The sequence below is a fragment of the Schistocerca americana genome, chromosome X (genome assembly GCF_021461395.2).
Source record: "Schistocerca americana isolate TAMUIC-IGC-003095 chromosome X, iqSchAmer2.1, whole genome shotgun sequence".
NCBI lineage: Eukaryota > Metazoa > Arthropoda > Insecta > Orthoptera > Acrididae > Schistocerca > Schistocerca americana.
In genome coordinates, this window is record NC_060130.1 from 329518086 (window position 1) to 329536941 (window position 18856).

The 18856-nt window shown below is 40.0% G+C and overlaps 1 protein-coding gene across 1 annotated transcript in view; it reads right to left on the minus strand.

The window, feature by feature from the left end:
* LOC124556834 (apoptotic protease-activating factor 1) overlaps positions 1–18856 on the minus strand; it is a 285519-nt gene that overhangs the window by 148572 nt on the left and 118091 nt on the right. The window contains exon 10 of the mRNA XM_047130851.1: positions 11536–11723. Coding sequence (XP_046986807.1) covers positions 11536–11723 — 188 coding nt within the window. The remainder of the gene's footprint in view (positions 1–11535; positions 11724–18856) is intronic.

Consider the following 18856-nt stretch of genomic DNA (forward strand, 5'->3'; position numbering starts at 1 on the left):
GCACATTGGTTTTCTTGCCATCCCTTGCAGCCATATCCCTAAGGGGCCCCATTACGCACCTGACATTGGAGCTCCCAACTACCAGTAAGCCCGCCCTCTGCAATCGCCCGGGTCTTGCAGACTGAGGGGCAACCTCTGGAACAGGACAAGCAGCCATGTCCGGCTGAAGATCAGTATCAGCCGGTGACAGAGCCTGAGTCATGAATAAGCAGTTCCAGTGACATCTGTGTGGAGACTTAAGGAGACGCCCACAACTATGTCCTTATCGTTTGCAGTTGTTAGAAGCTCCAAAGCCTACAGAGTATGGTTTATGTGCCAGCTTTGCAACTGAAACGTTGCTGCATGGCGATGAAGATTTTCTGGATCGTGTCACCTTTGATGATGAATCGACATTTCACGTAAGTGGAAATGTGAACACAAGTAATGTGCACATCGAGGATAGGAATAGAAAAGCAACTGGAATCACTCAATAGAGGAAAGTCCACTGGACCTGACGGGATACCAATTCGATTCTACACAGAGTACGCAAAAGAACTTGCCCCCCTTCTAACAGCCGTGTACTGCAAGTCTCTAGAGGAATGGAGGGTTCCAAATGATTGGAAAAGAGCACAGATAGTCCCAGTCTTCAAGAAGGGTCGTCAAGCAGATGCGCAAAACTATAGACCTATATCTCTGACGTCGATCTGTTGTAGAATTTTAGAACATGTTTTTTGCTCGAGTATCATGTCGTTTTTGGAAACCCAGAATCTACTATGTAGCAATCAACATGGATTCCGGAAACAGCGATCGTGTGAGACCCAACTCGCTTTATTTGTTCATGAGACCCAGAAAATATTAGATACAGGCTCCCAGGTAGATGCTATTTTTCTTGACTTCCGGAAGGCGTTCGATACAGTTCCGCACTGTCGCCTGATAAACAAAGTAAGAGCCTATGGAATATCAGACCAGCTGTGTGGCTGGATTGAAGAGTTTGTAGCAAACAGAACACAGCATGTTGTTATCAATGGAGAGACATCTACAGACGTTAAAGTAACCCCTGGCGTGCCACAGGGGAGTGTTATGGGACCATTGCTTTTCACAATATATATAAATGACCTACTAGATAGTGTCGGAAGTTCCATGCGGCTTTTCGCGGATGATGCTGTAGTATACAGAGAAGTTGCAGCATTAGAAAATTGTAGCGAAATGCAGGAAGATCTGCAGCGGATAGGCACTTGGTGCAGGGAGTGGCAACTGACCCTTAATATAGACAAATGTAATGTATTGCGAATACATAGAAAGAAGGATCCTTTATTGTATGATTATATGATAGCGGAACAAACACTGGTGGCAGTTACTTCTGTAAAATATCTGGGAGTATGCGTGCGGAACGATTTGAAGTGGAATGATCATATAAAATTAATTGTTGGTAAGGCAGGTGCCAGGTTGAGATTCATTGGGAGAGTGCTTAGAAAATGTAGTCCATCAACAAAGGAGGTGGCTTACAAAACACTCGTTCGACCTATACTTGAGTATTGCTCATCAGTGTGGGATCCGTACCAGATCGGTCTGACGGAGGAGATAGAGAAGATCCAAAGAAGAGCGGCACGTTTCGTCACAGGGTTATTTGGTAACCGTGATAGTGTTACGGAGATGTTTAATAAACTCAAGTGGCAGACTCTGCAAGAGAGGCGCTCTGCATCGCGATGTAGCTTGCTCGCCAGGTTTCGAGAGGGTGCGTTTCTGGATGAGGTATCGAATATATTGCTTCCCCCTACTTATACCTCCCAAGGAGATCACGAATGTAAAATTAGAGAGATTAGAGCGCGCACGGAGGCTTTCAGACAGTCGTTCTTCCCGCGAACCATACGCGACTGGAACAGGAAAGGGAGGTAATGACAGTGGCACGTAAAGTGCCCTCCGCCACACACCGTTGGGTGGCTTGCGGAGTATAAATGTAGATGTAGATGTAGAGGAGTCAACAAATCCCCATGAGACAACATAGTTGGAAAGAGGCTAAGCTGAATTTTTCTGTGCCATATCCCGATGGAAAGTTTATGAGGAGCCTTTCTTTTTTGGTGAAGCAACTATAACTGGTGCTTCTTATCTTGATGCTCTAAATTATGGCTCTTTTCCTCAACTGGATGAATCTGAACCACAGAACTTTATTTGGCAGCAGGATGGTGCGCCTCCTCATTGGCATAACTCAGTGCGCAATTGGTTAAATGACGTTGTACCATAATGCTGGATTTGCCGCAAGGGGCCGAATGCCAGAGCTTGTTTTGTGTGACCTCCACATTCACAAATGAGCTGACTCAATGGAACTTTTACGTTTGGCAATTCATAACGGATATTGTGTATGTGTGTCTGCTACCCACTGAGCCACCTGACTTTAGAAACAGGATCATTGCAACAATTATACCAGACCCACTAATCAAGCTTTGGAAAGAACTCCCATACTGACTTGATGTCAGACGAATGGTGGTCACATTGAACACTTGTAAGAAAAACTATTTCAGCTGCTCTTTCATTTGATTTATTATTTGCAATTGTAAGTTGAATGTGATGAATGCTACGGAGCCTTAGAACCCGTACATTCATTTTGAAACGCCCTGTATAATTGTAAGAGAGAGATTTAGAAACCAAGACAGAGACTTAGAAACCAAGAGAGAGATTTAGAAACCATATTCTAAACTGCAAACCTTTTTAGGAGCAATTGTGCGTTCTGACCATAATTTATTGGTTAAAATTCTGCCTACAGAAAAATGAAAGCTACTTTGGAGATCACAGAAGCAAGTGTATACATATCAAGAGGTCACATGGAAAGCCCCTACCAAGCAAAGAAGTTAAGGCCAAGAAGGGCAAACTTACAGTATTTATAGATTTTGGGAAAACTTTTGACAATTTTGACTGGGACACTCTCTTTGAAAGAAATTGTGATGGTCTGAAGGTTGTAAGGATAAAACATCGGGAGCCAAAGGTTATCTAAAACCTATAAAGACACCAGTCTGCAGTTCTGAGAGTCAGGGCATGAAAAAGGAGGCAGTGAATGAGAAGGGAGTGAGACTGAGTTGTAGCCAATCCTGTATGTTATTCAGCCTGTACACCAAACGAACTGTAAAGGCAAGCTACAAGATATTTGGAAAGTTTATTTCAGTTTGGGGAGAAGAAAACAAATTTTTGAAAGTTTGCTTATGACACTGAAATTCTGCCAGCCATGGCAAAGGGTTGAGGGACCAGTTTAACAGAATGGATAGTGGCTTGAAAAGTGGTTGTAAGATGAACATCAACAAATGTAAAACATAGGTAATGGAGCGTAGTTGAATTAAATTAGGTGATGCTGCTATAATCTGATAAGAGAAAGGGACACTAAAAGTAGTAGACTGGGTTCACCTTTTTGGCAGCAAAATAACTCACAATAGCCAAAGTCGAGAAGACAAAATACAGATTAGCAATAGTAAGAAAAGTATTTCCAAAAAAAAAAAAGAAAGTAGTTATCATCAAATGTAAATTTAAGTGTTGGAAAGCCTTTCGCTGAAGGTATCTGTCTTTACTGTAGCATTGTATGGAAGTGAAACGGATCACGAACAATTCAGCCAAGAAAAAAATAGAAGCTTGGCAAATTTGGTGCTACAGAAAAATGCCGAATATTAGATAGGCAAACTGGTTAATTAATGAAGTAGTACTGAATCCAACTCGGGGAAAATGAAATTTAAGGCACAAGTTGACTAAAAGAAGGGATCAGTTCATAGGACACATCTTTTTAGGCATCAAGGAATAGTCAATACAGTTATGAAGGAGGAGGATGGAGAGGGGGGAAGAGGGAGAGGGGGGAAGAGGGAGAGGGGGGAAGAGGGAGAGGGGGGAAGAGGGAGACGGGAGGGAGGGAGGGAGAGAGGGGGAGGGGGAGGGAGGGGGGAGAGGGGGAGGGAGGGGGGAGGGAGGGAGGGGGGAGGGAGGGAGGGAGGGGGAGGGGGAGAGAAAGAGAGTGTGTGTGAGAGAGAGAGAGAGAGAGAGAGAGAGTGTGTTTTTGTTAGGGGTAACGCTTGTAGAGGGTGACCAAGGCTTGACTACAGTAAGCAGGTTCAAACTGATATAGGTTGTAGTAGTAATTTAGAGATTAAGAGGCTTGCACAGGATAAACTTTCAAATGGCTCTGAGCACTATGGGACTCAACTGCTGTGGTCATAAGTCCCCTAGAACTTAGAACTACTTAAACCTAACTAACCTAAGGACAGCACACAACACCCAGCCATCACGAGGCAGAGAAAATCCCTGACCCCGCCGGGAATCGAACCCGGGAACCCGGGCGTGGGAAGCGAGAACGCTACCGCACGACCACGAGATGCGGGCACAGGATAAACTTTCATGGAGAGGCATCAAATTGGTCTTCAGACTGAGGATGACAATGACAATGACAACCAATGACAATGACAATGACAATGACAATGACAATAACAACAACAACTACCACCACCACCACCACCCAGAAAGCATTCTCATGGGCTAAACATGTCTTCTCATGCCTAGACTGAGTTTCCCCCAAATATGACTCTGCAGGGAATCAAGGAATGAAAGTATGTTACAAAACCTGCAAAGGCATTGATAGTAGATAGTATCTGACAGTACAGGTAGATAGGTTCACTTTTTACATGATGTCATCAATATGAGATTTCCACGGGAGGTCCCAACAGCTCACAGGTCTAACCTCTTGCATTTCTTTCGTCATATTAACATATTAAGAGGGTTAAATATTACCCCTAACAGAATTTTAAACACATGAGGTACTGCACAAGTATCAGTATTCCCAATCTGCTGTAGCAAGCCATCCAGAGAGCAAAAATATGTACTCACTCCCACAACTGGTGGCACTACATACTCACAGCAGGCCATGAGTAAACAGCATTGTACCAGGAACATGCTTCCCCTTTCTACATCATGTCATGTGGCATGACCCATGGTCTATGGGGCAGAACAAAGCTACCTGCATAGCAGCAACAATTTAGTCTCGTACTCATCCCTGCATGTTTATTATTTACGTGCTGAATTAGGACTGTGTCTAGTGTTTTTCTCTGGCTGGATTTCTCATAGCATTACAATGGACTTTGGCTCTAAACAAAGACATGCAGTATTTCACAGTGTTCATCCTATGTGTAATCACAGCCAGCGAGATGCTTTCGTTGTGCACTGAACTCATAGCCTATACAGAACTTGTAAGAAATGTCTGCATTCTAATAAAGAGAATGGTAACCTTGTTCCACAACAGTGGTAACAAGGTTCTATGTATCCATAACATTTCACAATGGATTCAGGGTTTATGGTATTCTTTAAATTTCAGGAAGCACAACACTAACAACAGCTTGCTATGAAAACAGCAACTCACCACTTTGGTATAGTTAACAGTGTGCTAATCGCCAGCCTTGGGAGCATAGACCATGCCCTCATTTCCATTGTTTCAAGAAGCCATGGATGACTGGGATGTACAATTGCAACGTCTATGGCAATGCTTCACAGTGTTTAAGGTTAGCGATCCAGAAATTCAATAGGCTCTATTTTTTTATCCTGGGCCTCTCAAGATTTTAGTGTTTTCTTTTTTAGCTCCACCAGTTAAATGACACTGATGTACTGTATTTTTCCATAATATGTGAATTATTGCCTGATTACTATGGTCACAAAGCCCGTAAAGTACTTGCTAGGTTTAAAAATGATTTTACCCGCAAATAATCTTCTGAATTGTACCTGATTTTAGTTCTGCAGAACTAAGAGGCTTAAGTCAATGTTGTAATTTCATATGTATGAATGAGATGCGTAAATTATCCCAAAAAGACTCTCTCATTCAGGATTGTATTATCCAGTATTCTGCAGGCATATATGTTCACACAAAGGCTTTATAAGAATCCTAAATGTTGCATAGTGTTTCAGATTTTCACAGGAAACCAAACAATATTGGTTGAATCATTCTGACATCTCCTCATTAACTTCAGCAGAAACAAGACAAATAACCAGCTCACTCACTGAGAGTGCAGCTGGCAGCTGATATTGTTACTAGAGAATGATGCCGTCCCTGGCAAGACTCACAGTGGCACACAAAAAAGGCCTTCCAGCAACGTAGTTCAAAATCTGAGTCACATTTTTTTTCCTATGTAAATCTTCTGCATACACCAGCTGCCATCCTCTAACGATTGTTTTAAACATCACTCTTGACACTGATGCCCCATGTGTGATGAACAGTGTTTTCATTGTTAAAAGTGTGGCCCATAGGTAGTGTCTGCAGTTCCCCCTTCCACAGAATGACTACAAGGAACCAGAAGGATTGAGTAAATGAAACCAGACCATCATTAACCCTGAAACAGGCAAACCACAGAGGTTTTAAATTGAATTACAAATGTTTTCCAAACTGATAAAAATTTCAAACTTTGCTGATAAATTGGAGCACATACATTAAGTTGGGTTCAGCAGAATTTCAAACTTGCTCCAGAAACATTACATCCTATAGTGGACACAAAGTTAAGATGCAAGCGACTTTCCGAACTGAGTTGACATACAAATGTGTGCTGCATCATATCACTTTTATTGTTTTAGTTATCTTGCAACAGATATTATTTTCATTGTGCAGAGCACTGGAAAACAGTACGCTGCTTGATATTTTATTTGAGTATGTATGCTTATTTTGGCTTCATTGCCTTCATCAGTACATTTACTAACAATCACATTTATTTATGAATTACATAATATATAATTAGTTTTTTAATTTTTTTTTATACGTTTGGTGTTGTACTCAGGTCCTGAAGTTGTAAATGGATTAGTTGGTTGTAATATTATTTTCAGCACTATTCTGAAGTTGTTCAGTAATTAATTAATTAATAGAATCCTAAATCTGTCACTGCAACAGGATGCCATACATAAAAAAATAACTACTCTACAGTACATCACATAGAAGAACAATTATGACACTAATGTGGTTCTATAGCTATACAACAAAAAAAAAACATCCTAAAAAAGGCTCCACAAATCATAAAATAACACTAATGAGAGAAAATCCTCTACATATGAACAAACTATACAAGAAAACTATCTGACAAAATAAATGCCCTACTAAAAAATATAATTGAGTAATTAGCCTTCAGAACTACAAATAACATTAGCAGAAAACAACATTCAGGAAAAACCATAATCCCAAAACACTTAAACCCTGAAATGTACAAAATTAACTGCAATAACTGCACAAAATTTTATAATGGACAGAGGAGCAGAGATTTCATCGATAGATTCAGAAAACACGCAAGAGAAACAAGTTACAACCAATCCACCTTTTTTACACACCTCAAAAAATGAAAAACAGGAAGTTAACAACATTGAAAATGCACTACAAATCCTGCATCAAATCCCAAAATGTCTAATTGTAAATAATCTGGAGGAATTTGAAATATACATATACTCGTACACCAAGGATTATTTCTATTATATACAAAATGAACAAACTGATATCAGGCACACACAGCTTAAAAAAAAAAAGGATTATTTCTATTATATACAAAATGAACAAACTGATTTCAGGCACACACAGCTTAAAAAAAAAAAAAATAAATTTTGTGTACAGATAATGGGTAACCAAAGCACAAGAGATTACAAAAACATCAATAACATTTCCACAGATACACAACCCACAGCAAAATAAAAATTTGAGTAAACAACTAGCTGTCAAACTTGGATTTCTACAACTGTCAGATACTAAAAAATGTATTATAAGTATTACAATATACGCACAACAGCAGATTATAAACACCTTTAAAACACTGCTGAAAATAATATTACAACCAACAACTACAGACAACTATAATGGTTTATGCAAAGTTGGCATATGTCTGTTTAGAATGTTAGGATACGAGTACATCATCTAGTGTATAAAAAAAAAGAGACCTTTATAAATGATACACTATGTAAATTATAAATAAATGTGATTGTTTGCAGATGTATTGATGAAGGCAATAAAGTTGAAATAACCTTATATACTAAAATAAAATATCAAGCAGCATACTGTTTTCCAATTTTCTGCATAATGCCCTACTTTGACATAACATATGCTGCAGGTACCACAATAAAGAAAACATAATATTTTTAGTCTGAACGTGTCCAACCAGTTTGGATTTTTCATCAATGAGACAGTACAAATTGTTTTGACTGCAGCTCCCTTCCAAGCTATTGACGAGCTTGGCATACATTTTTCAGTCGTTTTCTCCTGCACTAGGCTGTACCTACACCACCAACCCAATGTGGTCACCTGTTTTAAATGGGCGTGTTCTACATGATGATGCGAACTAGACAACCTCCAACAACAACAACAAGCAGTAATCTTGTCTAGTTCATGGGCAGCCCCTTTAGTAGTGGTACGGAAATAGAATGGCTCCCTTAGATTATACGGAGATTTTAAAGCAGTTAATGTCCAAGTGGTTGACATCTATTTTATTCCACACACTGAGGAGCTCTTTTTAAAACTGAAAATGGTGACTGTTGGTCAGAAATTGATCTACTGGAAGTGTATTTCAACTAAATATGGAACAGATCTCTACACTACTTCACATTTTGAACACCTCGTTCAGCCTCTACCAATACCAATGGTTCTCTTTTGGCATTTCATTTCTAGTACCCCTGCCACTTCAAAAAATTACTTAGAACAACTGATCCAAGAGATTCTACCTAAACACAATTATCTTGATGATATAATCTCCATGTAGTCTACCAAGTGCAAAGATCTCGAAAACCTACACTCACTTTCCTCTGCCTTAAGGAGTTTCAAGTAGAGTAGCTTTTTCAACCTTTGGTCGAGTACATGGGTTTTATTACAAACAAAATTGGGATAATTCTAACAAAACACCACATACAGCCTATGGACAGTATGACTGCACCCTGAAATGTAAGATAACTACAATCTTTCATTGGTGAGGTGAAGTATGCAAATGTAGTGCAGGCTGCATAACTGCTCCATGCCTTGTGAATAAAGGGAGCTGAGTTGATCACCCACATGCAACAATGTGTTCCACAGTCTTAAACTAGCCATACAATGGGTGCCTTGTTTGATGACCTACTTGCACTGGAAAACCTCAATTATTGCCACCAGTGCCTCCCACCATGCCCCAGTGTCATCTTTTTACATTAGGAAGCAAACTGATTGCAACACCCAATAGTTTTCATTTGGAAAATTGCAAATAAGGCCCAACAAAACTACTCTCAGATTGAGAAAATGCCCTCACAATAATCTACACAGTGCACAAATTTCACACACATCTATGAGGTAAATTCCACTTAGTCATAGATCATAAGTCTTTGCTTGGTTTATTTGGCACTTGCTCATTACTGCCAGACAAAAAGGCAAAACTTATATAACTGTGATCCCTTTTCTACATGCATATAAGTATTCCATCTCATACAGACTAGCAGGTCAGTACATGAACACAGAAGCTCTTTCCGGCTCCCAGTCGGCCTCGATTGACAATTTGATGGACAGGATGTTTTGTACTTCTGTACTGACTCTGTGGCTCTTTTCTCTTTAAACAGTTTTCCAGTCATGGCATAGACAACTGCAACAGAACTAATGGACAGATGCCATGATGCACTAAGTTTTCAAATGAGTGCAGCTGGGCTACCCAGGCCACCTCCCTATGAGACTCAACACGGATTATGATCCTATTTTGTTTTGAAACATAGGCTGTTAACTTAGTACAGCATTGATCTACTTGCTATAGAGAACAAGTTCCCCCTGGTGGTGATTTCTCCCTCCCTGTGGACTCATATTCTCTCAGTGGTTATCCAGTCATTGGGGTGTCACATGGATGAAGACTTTGGCCCACCACCATTCTTACTAGCCAGCTATTGATAAATATACCTGTATTAAGGTCCCTGCCCACCTACATCCTGATTGCATGACCCAACAGGCATCACTTCCGAATGTCTGCTCCTTGGTACCAGTTTCATGTAAACTTTGCAGGTTATTTTCTCAACTAAATGTTGCTGTCATCATAGATTGTTTGTCGAAGTTTTTATACATTACCAGGAAGTATTCCACAATTAAAGCAGTGGTATAGGTGTTTGAGATCATAGGTCTCCCACAGGACATGGTAAATGATAATGGCCCCCAGTTCCCATCTGCCCCTTTTATAGAGTTTTGCACTCAACATGGCATACAGCAACTTCACAATGCTCCTTTTCATCCTGAACCAAGTAACAAGATGGAGCACATGCTTCAAACTGTTAAGGAAGGCAGCATCTATCATCCAGGATGGATTTCCACTCCCACCACATGCCGAGAGCTGTCATTTTTACAATGTGTACACAGACAGACTCCGATCGCAGTGCTGGCACAACTAATTGCAGTACAGCCCTTCACTTAGGCTGGCTGTCTGCTACAACCTGCGACCAAAACCATGAATGCAGCATCTATCTCCTTCTTCTTCTTCTTCTTCTTCTTCTTCTTCTCCTCCTCCTCCCTTGCTGCTGTCTCAGCCACAGCATCTGAGGTAGGATGACCGTAATCACAGCTAGTACTCCACAGGGTCGCTCCATCTCTGAAACTGCTCTCCTCAGTGGCTTCCACTGGTGCCCTCTGCATACCCACTTGGACTGGTGTCAACCCCAGTCCGACACAGGGTGATCACACAGACCCACCTGGGTCATCTCTTTCTGCCCAGCCACTTATACATGATAGCAAGATGATTGACTCTTCATCTACCTCTTTGCCAGAGTCGGCATCCAGTTAGGTTGTTTTTGATCCTATGTGCCATTTCAGGAGGGGAGGGATACTACAATCAGCAACTCAACTGGCAATGGACTCACTTATTTGCACCAGGTCGCAAGTGAAAAGCAATGACCAAAAGACACACCTATCTTCCCAATGTCACATCACATGGCGTGATCGCATGGTCTCTGCCTGTACAGTGACAGCTACTCTCATATTCATCCTTGCACACTTATCACATATGCACCGCCTACCCTCCCATTGGCAACCTACCTACAAACTTGGCCTGTGGTGGTTTTTTCTGTCGCTGCATTTCTCATGGTGTTACAACAGTTTGGATTTTAAACAAGGGCCTGTAGTATTTCATGGCGTTCGTCCTTTGTGTAGTTGCAGCCAGCCAGAAGCTTTCATTCTGCATCAAACTCACAGCCTATACAGAACTTGTAACTAGTGTTTATGTTCAGTTAAAAGGAATGGCAACACCATTGCAACACAAATCTTTGTAACATTGTTAACAAGTTAAAAGTTGTCAAATATTTTTCTACTGATTTTAACAATTTGTCTACTTTGTTTCAATAGACCTGAGTTACTATACACACTTTAACATTATTGAAAACTCACTATATTAAAATGTGTCATTTTTCACTGAAATTTTGCAGAAACTACAAAAGTATATTATAGCAGCTGTTTGATTTTAATGTTAGGCACTGAATTAAATGAACAGCAATGATGGTCTTTGTACTGGAAAATATGAAAATAAAATCACAATAATTTAATAATGAACTACAAGTAACAATCTTTAATTATGTGACATTTAAACTTACATATGTTCAAGGTAAAGCCTTGTATTACATTCCTTGGCAATTTTATAAGCCTCATTAAAAACAAAACTCTGTCTAGGTTCTTTAAGTGCACACTGAACAGCATCAAGATCTTGATACTTGTACAAATCCAAACCATGGGAGTGCACAAATCTTTCAAAGTCATCAACAACTGCTTTCAAATCCTCTTGCTAAAAACATAAATTAAAATGCAGAAACATTTACTGTGTATACAAAAAAGCAGAAATCAAAACGTACAAAACATATATGTTTTTACACTAGTGTCCAAAAGTGAAATATGATCAGCAAATGAGAACCAAGTAAAGCTTTATCAAGAGAGATGTTGTACACAATGAGTCCAGAACATATACAAATGAGCCAAAATATTATGACTACCAGCTTAAAAATGTGTTGGTCCTCCTTTGCAAAAAAATATAGCAACAATTCTGCACAGCATCAGTTGAACAAATCTGTGCAACGTTGTCAGAGGTATGTGGCACCTGATATCACACAGTTCCCATAAATTATGGTTCGGTTGTTTGTGGGTTTGGAACTGGCACCCAGACATCTTGACGCGTGACATTGGTTTCACATCAGGGGAATTTGGAGACCAAAAAATCAACATGAATTCAATAACATGCTCGTAAAACCGCTGTAGCATGATTGTGGCCTTCTGACATGGGCAGTTACCCCGCTGAAAGGTGCTATCGCTAGGGACAGGAAAATTTCGTGAAAATGACAAAGTGAAAAATAATGGGAAATTAGTGGTTTTGAGAGAAATAACTCAAAATAGGGAATTTTTGTGAGATACTACGAAATTTGTAATTTTTCTGTATAAAAGTGCTAGAAATCTGAGAATGGCAGTTTACTAAATCTGTAACTGAAAGTTATCATATTTTAAAATTGCATTTTGATTTCTAATCTCCTCAAGGCTGAGGTTTATGTATAATCTTAAAATGTCAGTTTGAGTCCAGTGTAACAAATGTTGATGTGATGATGAAAGTAGCATCAAAATTGGCAAAGAAAAACACCAGATTTGGCAAAAAAAAAAAAAAGCGCCACCACCTATATTTGGATTACACAGCACCAAAATTTGGCAAAAAGACATAATTGAATTTGACAAAAAAGCAGCACTTTCACAAAAAAGGACACTAAATTTGGCAAAAAATAACAGCAAGGCAAAAAATAGTAAGGAGTTTAACAAAAGTAGCAAATAATTCGTCAAAAAACATCGAATTTGGTGGTGGGTTCCGAAACACTTGCACCTGTACCAGCATTATAGTCTCTCATCAGATCTGCAATAGATAACTCTATATCCTGCTTTACAAAGCAGGCAAGACTCTAACTGCCACATTTTATGGCGAAGCATGGGTGTCCAATGCCTTCTCATGGTTCTACCACCCTTCAGTCACTTCCCATAGATGCACACAACAGTAGTACGTGAACAGCTGGCCAGTTTTGTCATTTCTGAGATGTTTGTTACCAGGTGCCAGGCTACAGCAATCTACACTTTCCCAAAGTTTCTCATGTCAGTGGATTTCCCCATTTACAGCCCATATCATCACTACAATGATTCCTCATACACCTCTGCTGCACTTACATAGTTTCCTTAGCATATCACACGCCTGCAACACCACCAGAAAGTTTTCAATTTCATAGTGACCAGTGGTCATAGTGTTGGTAAATCTCTGTCACAAAAAAAAAAGTTAATAATGAAAATGGTTCCCTGACTGCCATGCATGCTTGTCAACAACACAACACGTGCTCTATTATGTGTTTTGAAAGAAGGTACGGAAGAGAATTTGATGGTGGCTGGTAAGGTTAGCACTACATCCCAGACTTGCTCTAAAGGATTCACTTCCAGATACTTTGCTGGCCAGTCCATGTGATGCACATCTTTATCTGTGAGAAATACACCTGCAAAAATTGACTGATGTGAATAGGCATTAACAGCCACAAAAATGAATTCTTGAACAACTGCAACTCTGAAAACACCTATATGTTGTTAGTGTGTCCTTCAATTAACAATTTAGATATTAAGCTCTGTCCAATGATCCACCATGATGCCACCCCAAATCAGAACCCTGCCCACAACAGATCAATTTCTTACCATGAAGTTCTTGTGAGTGTGCTGGCTATCACTTTCTCTCCAGATGTATGTGTGATGAGAATTGACCTGTAGCTGATGAGAGATCCAGTACATTCCTCATTTGTGCTACAGCTTTGATGTGGCCAGACCCACATGAAACAGAACTGTCTCTGGACTTCCACAAGTGGAGTATATGCTGCCAGCTATCTGGCACACAGATCAACTGCTCTGAACCTTAAATGCCTGATTTGTCAGGTAAGTGAACCTTCTGATACTGTTGTAAACTTTGTAGACATCTCTGAATTTTGTTGTGCTGTTAAGGCTCAATATTAGTCCTACCGTAGAGTGGTTACTCTTGGTCAGCCTCATACTTGTCTATGACATTTTCGCTGTTTATTTGCAGTGTGACAGTGCAATTTACATTCTGTGGTGCATTTGACATTTCTGAGACTGCAGTCTGTGGCTGGCCTGCATCGAAATGTGCAAATACTGTTCCCTGCAATATGGGTGCCAGATGGAATCTTCATACAATAACACTGAAGAAGGTAGTATTGATCTAATGCAATGCTTTTTCTTATCTTTGAATCACATGCTCATTCAGTCATGAAATATTCCTGTCCTATAACGATAGCACAATTTTTGTTTGTGGAGACACACTGATAGCCATTTACAGAGATTACTCATCTTTTCTCTTTCCATGTTTCCTTTTTTTTGTTTTCAAACTCACACTTAACATTTGGACACTAGTTTATGGTGTATAATGCATGCAGCAGAAAGTAACAGAATAAAGCCAAGAATTTATGGCAACACACTAAATTTAAATAATTGATTTCTACCAATTTTAAGACAAAAAGTGAATTCACAATGGCCTGTGAAAATATTTATTTATGTTAGCATCATACTGTGCAATGAAATCAATAAACCATGCACTTAGTGGAATATTAAAATAAAGCTTTGGTAGGTGCTGAACTAAACTTTAAAGTATCAAATTGAAACCAAACATAGCTATAAATTAATTGCTGAACACATGTTTAAAAAGTCTAACAAACTAAAAAATAACAGAAGAATGCACTACAAATTATCATATTACCTACACTGTCAATCTAATATTGCGTAAGACAGTCCATTCAACTTCATCATTACACAAAATGAAACTTGGATAAATATTTAAATATTATATTAATAAAAGATACTGATAATGAATGAACAAAAACAAAAAAAAGAAAGAAAGAAAGCTAGACTTTAACATCCTACTGACGATGGAATAATTGAAGGTGGGTTGGTCGAGGATGGGGCAAGGACTTGAGCATAGCCTTGTTTAAGGATTCTTTCTAGTATTTACCTGAAGTGTTTCAGGAATATCGGACTATACTTAAATGAGGGTGACAATCAAGGATTTTAACATTGCTTCTCTTGAGTCTGATCCCATTGACTTAATCACTGCACCGCCTTTTTTTGGGCACACTGATGGGATTATGTAATATGACACTTTATTTCCTGCTGGTTAAATGGACTGTTCTTAAACAGAAAAAGAGCTGAGATTTTCACTCTGCAGCGGAGTGTGTGCTGATATGAAACTTCCTGGCAGATTAAAACTGTGTGCCGGACCGACACTCAAACTCGGGACTTTTGCCTTTCGTGGGCAAGTGCTCTACCAACTGAGCTACCCTAGCACGACTCACGCCCCATCCTCACAGGTTCGCAGGAGAGCTTCTGTAAAGTTTGGAAGGTAGGAGACGAGGTACTGGCAGAAGTAAAGCTGTGAGGACGGTGCGTGAGTCGTGCTTGGGTAGCTCAGTTAGTAGAGCACTTGCCCGCGAAAGGCAAAGGTCCCGAGTTCAAGTCTCGGTCCGGCACACAGTTTTAATCTGCCAGGAAGTTTCATATCAGCGCATACTCTGCTGCAGAGTGAAAATCTCATTCTGGAAACATCCCCCAGGCTGTGGCTAAGCCATGTCTCTGCAATATCCTTTCTTTCAGGAGTGCTAGTTCTGCAAGGTTCACAAGAGAGCTTCTGTAAAGTTTGGAAGGTAGGAGATGAGGTACTGGCAGAAGTAAAGCTGTGAGGACGGGGCGTGAGTCATGCTTGGGTAGCTCAGTTGGTAGAGCACTTGCCCGCGAAAGGCAAAGTTCCCGAGTTCGAGTATTGGTCCGGCACACAGTTTTAATCTGCCAGGAAGTATCAGAAAAAAGCTCTCTGACAAAAATAATATAAAAAATTAAGGACAGTGAACAATACAACCCAACCACATGAAAAAAAATGCAAATCTTGGAACGAAATTAGGAGAAAAGACGCTTTCTTGACTAAATGATACGAAAAACTGACATTTGATAGGCTTTCCTTGGCATCTTTGAGAAATATTTGGCGTATTGAACTATTGACAAAAAGGAACACTTCCTCTGAAAGCATGTGAGAATAATAGTAATGTAGCCATGTATACAACATGCGTAAGAATAATAATGGGACTGATTTTTTTATCTACCAAAGTTTTTATTTTTGCAAACAATATTGTCCCTTTCAAAGTAGTTCCCTTTGGCAGCTATACACTGGTGGAGTTGTCATTCCCAGTCTTGTAGTCTTGGTAGCAGTGCTGAAAGGCTTCACCTGGTATGGTCTTTAACATGTCCGTCAGATTTTTCTAAGCATTCTCCAGAGTCCCAAAATAACATCCTTTTAAGATGTTTTTCAATTTTAGGAAAGAAAAAGTCACAAGGACTAGAGGGGGGGGGGGGGGGTTGTGGAACAAAAGGGATGCCTTTTGAGGTCAACAGTTCTGTGATGGAAGTGGCTGTGTGACATGGGGTGTTATCATGAAGCAGTATCCACTTGTCTGCACTGTCCGGTCTCACTCAGTTCACCCTTTCCCTGAGCCTTTCAAGGACATCATTGTAAAACACATAGCTGACAGTCCGTCCTGGAGAAACAAATTCTTTATGTACATTACCCCTACTGTCAAAAAAGGAAATCTGCATTGTTTTGCTCTTTGATTTTCCCATTCAAGATTTTTTTGCTCGAGGAGATGTCTCAGTATGCCATTCCTCACTTGAAGCTTTGTTTCACGACCTTATTAAAAATCCAGGACTTATCACCTCTGATAATGTGACTGTACCATTGGCAAGCCTCTCAAGAAGATCAATGCACATGTTTCTTCAATTGTCCTTCTGCTCAGATGTGCGGTTACTCAGCATCATTTTGGCACAAACCTTTCGCACATGCAAATCTTCGATCAAGATTTGATGTACAGTGAAAGTGCTTAAGTTTAACATGTAACACATCATCCTTTTTGTTAAACATCAGCCTAATCTCACAAAAGCATGAACACAGTTGACTTTTTTTTGTGTTTTTGAAGTTGAAGGTCTCCCAGAGTGAGGTTCTTCTTCAACGTGTTCTCTGCCTTCCAAAAATTATTTGTGCCAGCAAAAAAATTGTACTCTTAATAAGGAATGTTCCACATAGGCCTGTTTTAGCTTTTCATAGGTCACACTTGTGGAGTCCCCGACTTTAACACAAAACTTGATTGCATAATGTTGCTCTAAATTCCACAGTTCCATTTTTGTAACACATATGAAAAGCACAACTTCACTGATGGCACTCTCAAAAAAAGCATGTGATGGCTGTATGGAGTTGAAACTCAGACTGAGCACCTGGAAGGGGTGAACACACTGGTCTACACAAGTAGAACAACACAGAGTTGCCAGATTGCTTGTGGTGTTGTCAGTCTCATTACTTTTCTCACACACTTCGTAAAAAGAATTGTGTTTTTTGTGAGGTTTCTTTCATCTGTTCCATAATGATAGAGATTCGTCAACTGTTATGCTCTCATATTGTTTCCTTTTATGGAAACAGATGATTTGATAACAGTAGATATCAAAAACATCCAGTATGTTTTGTGACCACAAGTGCCAGTACTACAACTTTGTTCTAGAGGCACACAGAGGACTATACGTTCTTTCTCATTACCTTCTCTGTATAGGGCCAGGCTGCCTTTTCAGCTAGCCTGCTGACTGTGGAATGGATGCTTCAACAGCACTGTAGATCAGAATGAGATTTTCACTCTGCAGCGGAATGTGCGCTGATATGAAACTTCCTGGCAGTTTGAAACTGTGTGTCGGACCGAGACTCGAACTCGGGACCTTTGCCTTTCGTGGACAAGTGCTCTACCATCTGAGCTACCCAAGCATGACTCACATCCCGTCCTCACAGCTTTACTTCTGCTTTACTGGCAGAAGTAAAGCTGTGAGGACAGGGCGTGAGTCATGCTTGGGTAGCTCAGCTGGCAGAGCACTTGCCCGCGAAAGCAAATATCCTGAGTTCGAGTCTCGGTCTGGCACACAGTTTTAAACTGCCAGGAAGTTTCAGCACAGTAGATCATTTGAGTAATATGATCCACCCCTTCCTGAACGCTGCCACGGTGTTCAAACATAGCAAGTTGGCTGTAAAAGGTTCAGTCTGCCCTACTGAGGGCCTGTTGTGTCTACTTTCTTTCAGGCTCCACTCTGTCTGGCAGGTGAATTCAGATTGGGAAGTGATCCATTTAGTGAAAGCTATCACCCACTTCCCATTAAGTGGTGTACAAGGGCTGGAGAACATATTGAGAGATGAACAGCAGTGAATGATCCTGTTAGTTTCATGTTCCTTGTACCATTTTGTATGACAGATCGTAATGATGTGGAACGAGTCACTTTACATTCACATCACAAATTAATTTGCACATATGATTCCAATGTGAACATTTCAAAGTTTCTTTTTTTTCAAAAAATAAAAAAGACATAGAGATATTGTGAGTTAGTAAGTCCTACCCACCACCTTTTACACGTTTCAGTGATAGAAATTTTTCTATGAAACAGAAGGAGTTGTCAAGGGGAAAATTTCTCAGTTTGTTTTCAAATTTTAATTTGCTGTCTGTCAGGTATTTTATATCACTGGGTAAGTGACCATACTAAACACGCTACAAACAGTACTGGAGTACAAGTCACAGGAGTGTCTTACAAGCTACTTATCTCACTGTGCAGCTGAACCTAGAATTTTGCAAACAATTTAATGCCTTGTTTTTGCCTTTAATTTAGTCATTCCATATTAAATCACTCCAAACAGGCCAGAGTATTTAAATCATATCAGTCACTGCAGTGACTTATCACAAGTAGAATCATAAGCAATACTGAGGATGTTAATCAATGTATGAGAACTATTTTGAATTGGTTTGTTTGAAGGTAGCTGATAATTGCCTAACCAGT